We start from the raw sequence: 10,780 nt of genomic DNA, 5'->3' as shown, positions 1-10,780 counted from the left end.
TTGGGTCTTACTGGATTTAAGTATGTACAAACACTACGTTAATTATAGTAGAGTTAGTTGGGCAAATGTTAATTAAAAGAATAGTTATCTGTTGTGGTTTGCTTTCTTGCATTAGTCAGCTATTAACTATGACACTGTTTCCTAACAAGATAATTCCTCCCATCTTTTAAAATAAACTGGATTCAAGGATTTACATAAACTTAGTTAATTGTAATGGCAAAGTGGGGCAACAGTTAAATCCCTCCAGTTAGCTCATGGGGACTTTTTTCTATTAATATTACAACTTTATTTTCGAAATCTCATATCCCCCCACCCCCACCCTTTCAGTGGCCTTAATACTCTGTCATAATCTACAGACATGCTATGTTATAGAAAAAAGTAACATAAGAGTACCTCTTAACTTTCCAGGTCAAGTGGTAATTCATCGGTCAAGTACTTCTACATTCAGATGGAGTTGTGTGACACCAAAACACTCAGACTGTGGATCGATGAGAAAGACACTCAGAATGTGAAGAAGACTTTGCAAGACTCTAAGAGAAGAGAAGAGAGTAAAACCATCGCTAGGCAAATAGTCAGTGGAGTTGAATACATTCACTCCAAGATGCTCATCCACCTCTATCAGAATAGAGTTTAAGTTACATTCTTAAGTTACATTAGTCTATCTTTGTAATACATACACGATCAAAGAATTGTATTAATTCCTCATTGTACAGTTATTATATTTTCCTTATGTGTTTTTATCATTTATGTTTTATTTGAACAATGTATTATTATACTTCTCATCTCTCATTTATATTTTCTTGACGTAAAATATACTTTGTTGTGATGCCTTTGTGATGAAGTTTAGATTTGTATTACTATGTATTGATTTTATTATTAATGGTTTATTATACTGACAGTATCATATTTCCTTTGTCCCAGTGTTTGTCAACAATTCAATGTTGAATAAAGTACAATAACAAAAAAAACGATCAACGTGAGTAGCGTTCATCCGGGGGAAATCGAAACTCTGGACTGTGAGCTGAAACGAAAAAGGAAGTGGATGTGTAAACAGAGCAGTGAGAGTTGAACACCGGTGAGAAGAACACCGAGAGAAACGTTGACATTTGTGGTTTGTTTGCTGTGTTTTTTTTAACAGAATTTAAGATTGAATTTCGACCGCTGCGTCAGTAATGGCCACTGTAGCTAAGCTTATGGAGTACGCACAGAGAACCGGCTCCAAGGTGATTTTTGAAGAGTTGAGCTCCGTGGGACCCGACCATGACAAGATGTAAGTTTATACAGACGTGATAGATTAAATCATGACACTATTAGAATATCACAACTTTAAATATACAGCTGCAGGGTTGTCAAAGGTTTTTATTTACAGTTAAAATCATTTAGAGGGAATTCAGGTCATCTGGGACTCCTCAGCTGTCTGTTTATCTGCCGTTCCAACAAAATCTAGTCAGCAGGACTTTTACTATAAGGTAGCATGGGCATCACATGGCTGAAATCAAAAGACCTCCTGAAGAGATGTAACATATGATCTGCAGTTGTCAGACAGGAGTTAATGGTAAATACAGTCTGCCCCTGTCTGTTTAAACTTATAACTAGCACATGATCAGTAGCTCTCCAGGACAGATGATCCCAAAAGTAAAGAAGAGTCTGTCCTGTGGTCGGCAGCCATTGGTTTCATGAAACATGTGAAGAAGACAATATGCTGATCGATGATGATGATGGTCTCTCACCAGATCGGCCTTTTTGTTCCCTGAGTCGCCCAGATAGAATGTTTTAGATTCATTATATAGTTTATTTATTTAAAGTACGGTTGTTTATGAAATAAATATGACTTTGAGATGTTAATGTGAATTAATTACACTACCATATGAATAATATAAATGTTGTCATTCATTTTCTCAATAATTTTTTATAATGCCTAAAAATTTGTAGAATTTAGCTTGTCATGCTTAAAGCAAGGTGGTTTAGGCTTTTTTTAACAGCATGATACAAGTGTCCAAGATACTCAAATTCAGGCAGAATTTTCTTTATTGGCTCAAAGAACACTAAAAGCTGTGTTATGTCTCCTCTGAGTATATGGCCATCCTTTCTTTGGGTGTGGTTAGAAAACTTCTCAAGGATTACAGAAAGGTATAATATTTTGATCTAATGTGTAAAACAGATATCAGAATAAGTCAATATTGCAAATTCACCCCATATTGTTTTAGACACATTAATGTATCATTTAATTGCAGCAGAAATAGTCTGCCTCTCAATCAATGACATCTTTATTTGTAAAGTCAACAGTGAAGAGTGATCAGGTTCATGTGATAGAGGAGTTGCACAAAAAAAAGACTTATAGAGCACCTCAAACTTTATCTGTTTGAATTAAGGAAACAGGACGATGTTTTTCGTTTGCCTCAGCGCTAGTTACACTTTCAGCTTTTAAACGTAAGAGTAACTGAACTATCTTTGTCTTTAGTATGTGAAGAACTCACAGTTGTCACAACAAAGACATTGAGTTCGAATGGTAATCCCACGAGGCAGGAAGTGGTAGCATGTGTACATTTACGTAATTTAAAACACTTTCCCACCTTACTAATGCCTTCTCAGGTCAACTTTACTGTCTGACAAAGATTTGAAAATTTCTCCATAGATTCACCCAGAGAGTAGTATGCAACGGTGAGGTGTATCCCGAAGGTGTGGGGAGGAGCAAGAAGGAAGCCAAGCGTAATGCTGCTGGATATGCCTTGAGACGCTTGTTGGAGAACCAACCTGCCAGGTGAGTATATCACAGTGGCAATTCATGGTTTCATTTGGATGTATCATTAATGTGAAGTGTTACTTGTCAATTGCAGCAATGTGGGAAATAGCCAGAGTCTGAATGACGACAGCTTTGAAGAGACAGATTACAAAGGAATTCTCAACCACCACTGTCAGAAAAGAAGCCTCGTCCATAATTACATCCAAGTGAAAAGAAGCGGTCTACCACAGAGTCTCCAGTGAGTACAACTAAACCTGCCTCTGTAACCTGAATATACACAACTGAACTGGATATAAAGATGGACAACTTCTCCACTTCCTCCTAGACAAATAAAGCCCAAATATCCCAGATTGAGGCACTGCTGTCATCTGGTGATTTTGAGGCAGGCTGTGTGTGAAGCTGCTGTTTTAACGTTCCACTGACACACAACAAGGTCAATCACAAATCATCAAAACCCTTCCATTAACGTGTAGGAGGCAGGATTTATGACCTGTACTGAAGCCTGTCACCAGGGGGCGATAAAAATGATTTGCCTTCACTTTGGGGGACAGTCATGTCTACCACCTTTATAAATAGTCTATGCTGCCTGCAGATACTGTTTGAAAAGTCATTATAGATTCAAGAAAGAAAATTGTGATTTATGATTAATCAAAATCTAAATATTTGCTCCCTGTCAACGCAGATTCACCTACAAAGTAGTAATTGAAGACAAGGAGTACCCTGAAGGGAAGGGGAATACTATCAAGCAAGCCCAACAAAATGCTGCTCAGCAGGCCTGGTCTGCTCTTCAGGAGCAGTCCGACTGGGACAGCAAGGTATTCAATAGTTTTTTCTCTCTGTATTATCAAATATTATAACTAGGAGCCAAGCCAACGTCCCATCTGGCCATGTTATAGAAAGTGGGGGTAAAAATCCTGGATCTGCCCGTCTGGATCAGCTCCAAAAATGTCACGTTTTACTTTCTGGGTCGAGCCGCAACCATCTACAAAATTTCCGACAGGTATCACAGTTTTTTACAGCAGAATGTAGCTGTGAGAAAGGCTCATATTAACAGTGGCAGCAGCCTTTTGAATGAAATGGCAAAATCCAATAGAATATATATGTTTTTATGTCAAACACTTTAGGTTTCCTTGAGGTCCACTGTATCCGAAGATGATAATCCCCCCATGATGTCATCAACTTCAACCTCGCCTTCAACATCGATCTCGACATCAACTTCACTGTAAGCACTTATGGACATGACGAGGAGGGCAGATTATGGTTAACTACTGTAACTTTTTATTATATATATATAGTGAGCGCTAGAGTTTTATTGAAATATCAAAAAATGTTGCTAAGTCTGTCCTTATGTCTGACATTGTTTTCTGCTAGGGCCCCCAGGATGTCGTCATCACAAAGCGAACCAATGAGTACAAGTGACTCCATAGTATTCAATAACTCATCAAACCCTCACAGTGATCAGGTCTGTTCTCTCGTAGTTTACACTTATCAGGAGTACTATATAAAGAGGGAAAATAGTATTGTAATACGAAGAAAGGTTAAATTTCGTCTGTGTTCTAGAGACCGGCTTTGTGCCACAGGTGGTCATGTGCGTGTCTGCTTTTATATTGAAAGCCTTGATCACAAGGCATTTAAGCCTGGTAGATAGATTTTACTGCAGGCTCTAGGCACTAATACTGACTTATAAGTCAGTATGAGTAACTATAGCCTGCGGCCACCACTCTAAAAACTTGTGGCACCAGATTCAAAGACACATTAATGTACGGCTGCTTATAAGTCAAATAAACACAGAGAATCTGACAAACTTTTTTCATTTCACAGGTCAATAACTGATCACCAGCTGAAAAAAAAGTACATATATAAAAACATTTCAAGGTTAAACAATATATCTGGTATCTCATTAGCTACTATAAGACGGCAGCAGCTAACGTTAGCATTCAACCACTTCCATTAGGGCTGCTTTCATAGTTAAATATCGATGCACATCTTTACAAATTTATTTAGGCTGTAAATAAAGCTCTCAGTGTGATGTGACTATACAATGGCATATAGCCGTGTTAATATGGTCTCTGGCAGGAGCAGCATTATATACTACCTGAGGCTTAAAGCTATTGTATTATGAGGAAAATAAAAAAATGCATTAATACTTTGATATATACCAAAGTTTAGATGAACTATTATTTGACAAATCTACAAATCTAACCAATTGTAAAAACATGCTGATGTAAATAAACTTTAAATTGGTGAGGACCTCTGACTCGCTGCCCTCTTCTACATCCTCCTGATTGGCTGGAAGGCTCGTCACAGCAAGCCTTTGTTAAAAAACAAATATAGGATTCATACTTTTATACTGATAGTGATGAATCTTAATACTGACAGTACATCATACAGAGGGCTAAATTATTGTTCAAACACGATAATTATCATCCGTCTGGCAACACTGGAGATCCTCTGAAAGACTGTCGCTGTAGCTAGTCGACATTGTGGAGGACATACACACGTCCAAAACCATTGACTCTAAATGCATATCTTGTATTTACTTTATCCTCTCAGGTTGCTGTGGAAAACAAGGGTAGGGCCGATAGTGTGAGTAGCACACTAACCAAGTCCAGGTAAGACTAAAAGGCAAAGAATTGTGATGTACACATTTTATTTTGTGGTAATTGGTGTTGAGTCACGTACAAGACATTATCGTGTTTTTTTTAATATTATGGTTAAAAAATTGTAAACCTCTACAGATATACATCAAAGTTCGATTGCAAAAAATATCTCGGGGGAGGAGCCTTTGGTCGGGTGTACAAAGTAAGAGAAATACTGCTGAACAAGAAGTTTGCCGTCAAGATTGTCCGTGTTAAAAAGTAAGTTAATTATGCAACTCTTCAGTGCAGTTTACATATTTGTTCAAGTAACCTTTCAGTAACTGATTCACCAGGATTATTTTCTTTAAGAAAAATCAGCAGAAAAGATCTGCGAGAGGTGAAGGCATTATCAGTCCTTCTTCACACCAACATTGTGCGATACTACAGTTGTTGGACTGAGGATACAGGTTACATGCAGAGCAGTTCAGCAGACAGCTGCTCTTCTCAGTAAGTTTCATCCACTAATACTTACTCTTTTTATTTACTGAAAATGAATGTTAGACATTGCACCAAATGTTTTTTGTTTCCTATCAGGGAATCTTCGCCACAGCTCCTTTACATTCAAATGGAGTTATGTGGCTCAAAAACACTTGGACACTGGATAAAAGAGAGGAATACGAGAACTCTGCCAGACTCCAGCAGACGACAGGAGAGTCTAACCATCGCTAAACAAATAGTCAGTGGAGTCGAGTACATTCACTTCAAAAAACTCATCCACAGGGATCTGAAGGTCAGACAAAGTTCTTCTAATGTCTTTAAATGACTTGTACAGGCATTGGAGATTTGTGTTCGATGTGTTTTTGTGTACTTCCACTTACATCCCATACATTCAGGATACTAGGGCTGCAACTAACGACTATTCTCAGATTGGACTAATCTATTGATTATTGAAACTATTAATCAACGAATCAAATTATGAATCACACAAATTCTCAATTGCTCTTATTGAGGCAACCGCTTATAAATTTAGTTTGAGGTTGTTCGCAGCATTTGATGACTGAAAATAAAGACTATAAAGATCGATACTTCATTCAAAAATGTCTTTAAATAAACTTTGCTGAATATTAGGTTACTATTGATAGAAAAGACAAATAAAAATCCAGTCTTTTTCCATTTAAAGCCAAGGTGGGCAAAGTGCTAATATAAAAAAAATTATTTAAATTCAAGTTTTCCTTTTTCCTGGGAACCAAGAACAGGCTAAGTGCTGATACTAAAAATAAATTAAAAGTCAAGTATCAATTTTTTCTGTTAACAAAAAGACAGGGAAAGTAGCTGCAATAAAAACATCAACCAAAATCTATAGTTTCCTTCGGACTGCATAACTGTGATTAAAAAATATGTTATGTCATGCAATAGGATAACATTACGCTTTTAAACTCGTTAAAAACAAGTTTAAACCATATTTTTGTAATGGATTCTAGAATCCTGCGCACAGGTGTATGTGTTTATATAGTAAGCGAGATAACAGGCTATCTTACCGAGGCAAGTCTGCATCGTCTACGTCTACGTTACCTCTTTAAATGCTCGTACCCTGCTTCTATGGAGAGCAGGTCCGCCTTACAAAGGTTGCAGGTAGTTTTTTTTCCGGGCTATATTCAGGGTGAAGTTCACCCATACCTTTGAATTTATGGTACGCGATGCTGTTGCGACTGTCAACGACAATGGTCCACTTTTTGTCGCCGTTGCACATGCGTGACTTTCAGCGATAGGAAGGGAGCGAGATGTCTCACTCCTCAGCTAGATCCATCAGCACCTCCTGTAAATCGCCATTTAATTCAACTGCACGGCACGAAAAACACACGCTATGACGTAACCAACCAGTCAGCAACGATTAAATTAGTCGACGTCTATTTTTCTCATTGATTTTTGTTGACTACGTAGATTAATCGTTGCATCCCAATAGGAAACACGTGGAAGGAAAACCCCTGAAGGAAGTCACTTTATTTACCATATGAAGCTGTTTTAGAATGAAAATTCCCAGGTTGTGTTTGTCTTTTTTTATTTTAATCTTGGGCCTGAATTTTTTATTTCGTTATATAATGCGAAGTTTCTCAGCCCATATTTTAGAACACTGTTCAATATTTACAAACCAGGTTTTTATTCTTGGGTAAAATCAAAAGAGGATTGCATTTCATCATCGTAGTGTCATCGTCATTATAACTAGAACGGCTCTGTGTACCTCCTTGGTAGAGGTAATTACACATCATTGAAGGAGCTTGATGTTGATTGCTGTATTAATTGCTGCTTTTTCTTTCCAATGGTTAGCCTGCCAACATCCTGTTTGGACAGGATGGAGCAGTGAAGATTGGAGACTTTGGTCTGGTCACTGCTGATGATGAAGACGATGAAAACCCAAGGGAGAGAACTAACGAAACAGGAACCATGTTGTACATGGCTCCCGAACAAGTGAGATGCCTTTGATTTTCCTTTATTATTGGTTTAAAATGCATCCAATGCTCCCATCCTGTACAGATTCTGTTATACAACAAATCCCTCTCATAAAACACAAACTTACATCAAATTCAGTAATTGTATTTCCACACACAGACTGTGATGTAAAAAGTATAATGCAATAGAATTTCATCAATGTTATAATATGCATTTCAGTTTTCACTTTGCACTGGAGGGATTTGCAAATACATTATTAAAAAGAAATGCTCTTCTCTCATTTGACATAAACAATAAAACAAAATAGAACCTTTTTTAATCTGCACAACGAAATTCACAGATTTAATTCGCCAAGTGGCGTCACGTGAGGCCTGTAGAGTTTGTTACACCTTACTATGTGTTTTCCTTTGAATTCTATCATGATTATATAAGGAGACTAAGATAAGTCCAGAGTGCAATCGGTTACAGCTTTATAAATTAAAAATAGTCAATAGTGAGTCAGTTACTTATGAAATAACTTATTAATATAAATGCAATACCTTAATACTGTGTTGTTTTTTACTACACAAGTTTGAGAACATCTATGACCGGAAGGTGGACATATTCGCCTTCGGGCTGATATACTTTGAACTCCTCTGGAAAATCTCTACTGGCCATGAAAGAGCGGAGGTGAGTCGTCAATGTCCCGAATATTATTATTAAAGTGCCGCCAGATAAAACCCAAAAACTCATGACACGGGCCAATGTCGGGTGCTTAGAGCTTTAATATAGATCTTATTTAATCTTTACTGCTTTTATTTGCAATGTTCAACAGATAATTCTTTTTTGAATTATCACGATGTCCCAAGTTTTGTAACTTGCCCATTCATTCTTTTTATCACTGCATAAACCAGGTTTTAAGAGATGCCAGAAATCAGAAGTTCCCCAGAGAGTTTCCACTTACTCTTCCTCAAGAGGTAAATATCCATATTCATTTTATCCTATCTTCTTCTTTCATCACATGAAGCAGTGTTTCCCAAAGTGTGTGAGTTAGCCATGATGGTCAGCAACAGAGGAGCAGGGAGGCTGACACATAATATGATGACAGTAATGTAAAATATCAAGCAGAACACACAACAGTGTTATGAGAAGGTTTTAGAAATGTTGCAGCAGGACAAAATTTCTTGGTTCAAAAACTGTCATTAAAGCTTTTACTTTGTTTGCTTTTCTCCAGGAACAAATAATGAGGTCAATGCTGTGTAAGGAGCCAAAACAACGACCTGAAGCAAGTGCTCTGAACGCAGAGCTGGAAAAGTTGGCCCACACTCTCAACCCTGAAAAAACTGAAAATTAGCAAAATGTAACAGTCTGACAGTCACACTAGGTTATAAACATCTGTCTCCTCTCAATATACATTTTTTATGTTTTATGATTTTGTTGGCAAACGGTTGATGGCTTTTATTGTGCTTTAACCTGAGGAGCCAGGACTGTTTGCTGTCCTGGCTCCTGAATGGTGGAATGAGCTCCCCAGTTACATCAGGACAGCAGAAAGTCTATACATCTTCCGCTGAAAACTAAAAACACACCTCTTCCGACTATACCTTCAATAAAAGTTTAAACTAACAATTTAGTAGCACTTAAATGGTACTTACTTATAGCACATTGTAGTTTGGCTTTCTTGAAGAAAAAGTACTTTTTGATTCTTGTTGTTATGGGTTTGTATCCTCATGGTTAAATGCACTTATTGTAACCAGCTTTGGTGGAAGCGTCAGCTAAATGAAATGTAATGTAATGTAATCAAGAGATATTTTATGATGACATATATTAATGCTAGAAATGTATGTTATGTAAAAGTGTTTTAAATCATTGCTTTGTATTGATTATCATATGATTGTGGTTAATGTGGTTATCAATTTTAATCTGTCCATCTGCTATCATGATTGTAGGAGCCATAAATATATTAAGTTAAAGAAGAATCTTATTATTACTGTTATTATTATGGTTATGATACAATGTGTGATGTAATACATTTTTACAGATTTCAGTGATTTTTTGATTATCTCAGCGACACATTTGTTTTCTTGAAGTCGCTTAAATGGTTATATAAACTTTTTACTTTGTATGTAGACAACTCGACAGCCTTCTCCCCAGGCGGCATATGGCTGCACTAATTGAAAACATCAGTTTTATTTGAAACAAACAAGGCCAACGAAAACAAGTGATTAGGAAGGATATAAATGTGGGACAATACCAGAAACCAGAAATTTACCCTCATGAGGTTTTTTTTCATTTTACCTTACATTAGGACTTGTTTTCCTAATTTATTTTGAACTTCTTTGGAACCTGTCAGGAGAGAGGAAAACTGGTGAGTTTGTCTCAGACACATTATGCAATACACTGTACAGTATGTCAGTTTCACACTTTAAAAGTTCTCACTACACTGTAAAAATAATAATAATTTTAAACTACAATTCTAAGACAAAATAAATTGACAAAACTGTAAATGATTTTGATAAATGTTTGGAAGTTTTACAAGGAGTAATGTTTCTCACCCTGTAAAATTTAAAATAAAGTTGGTTTACAAAAAAAGAAAAGAACAGCATTTCATGCAAGTATATTATTGACAGAAGGACTTTTTTTAAATGGAACAATATAATGCAAGATTGAGATAGTTATCATCAGCTCTGCAGCGAAGTTCACCAATGACCAATGTAGCAGAACACTAAACACTTAAAATCAAATAGGAACAACCCATTTGAGGGTTAAAATGTGTCTTCATGTCTTCAGCTACTATATTGGGACATTGACAAAATTATTATTTTATAAATAACCTTATAATAATCATCATCAACCATATACAGATGGGACATTACAACCAATTACACTGAACCTGCAGCTACTGGCACTTACTGCAGCGTGGTACATTAATATAATGTTTATGTATTGGCTAAGCACATTGAGGAGGTATCACACCTAAAATTGATTGATCTAAGATCTGTAAAATATTTTGTATTTTTCTTTTGTACACACA

The 10,780-nt window shown here is 36.6% G+C and overlaps 1 protein-coding gene across 1 annotated transcript; it reads left to right on the top strand.

Annotated features, from left to right (window-relative positions):
• Positions 1 to 989: 989 nt before the first annotated feature.
• On the top strand, positions 990 to 10,538 carry LOC128453859 (interferon-induced, double-stranded RNA-activated protein kinase-like). Its single transcript, XM_053436955.1, is given in 14 exon segments — positions 990 to 1,270; positions 2,636 to 2,761; positions 2,838 to 2,981; positions 3,426 to 3,558; positions 3,868 to 3,965; positions 4,115 to 4,205; positions 5,297 to 5,355; positions 5,482 to 5,601; positions 5,692 to 5,829; positions 5,917 to 6,112; positions 7,648 to 7,788; positions 8,341 to 8,439; positions 8,664 to 8,726; positions 8,984 to 10,538. Coding segments are annotated over 14 exon segments (1,644 nt in total). The 5' UTR covers positions 990 to 1,172; the 3' UTR covers positions 9,122 to 10,538.
• Positions 10,539 to 10,780: the final 242 nt, after the last annotated feature.

The sequence above is a fragment of the Pleuronectes platessa genome, chromosome 12 (genome assembly GCF_947347685.1).
Source record: "Pleuronectes platessa chromosome 12, fPlePla1.1, whole genome shotgun sequence".
Lineage (NCBI taxonomy): Eukaryota > Metazoa > Chordata > Actinopteri > Pleuronectiformes > Pleuronectidae > Pleuronectes > Pleuronectes platessa.
Note: the sequence above shows the minus strand (reverse complement) of the source record. Positions and strands in the feature narration are given on the sequence as shown.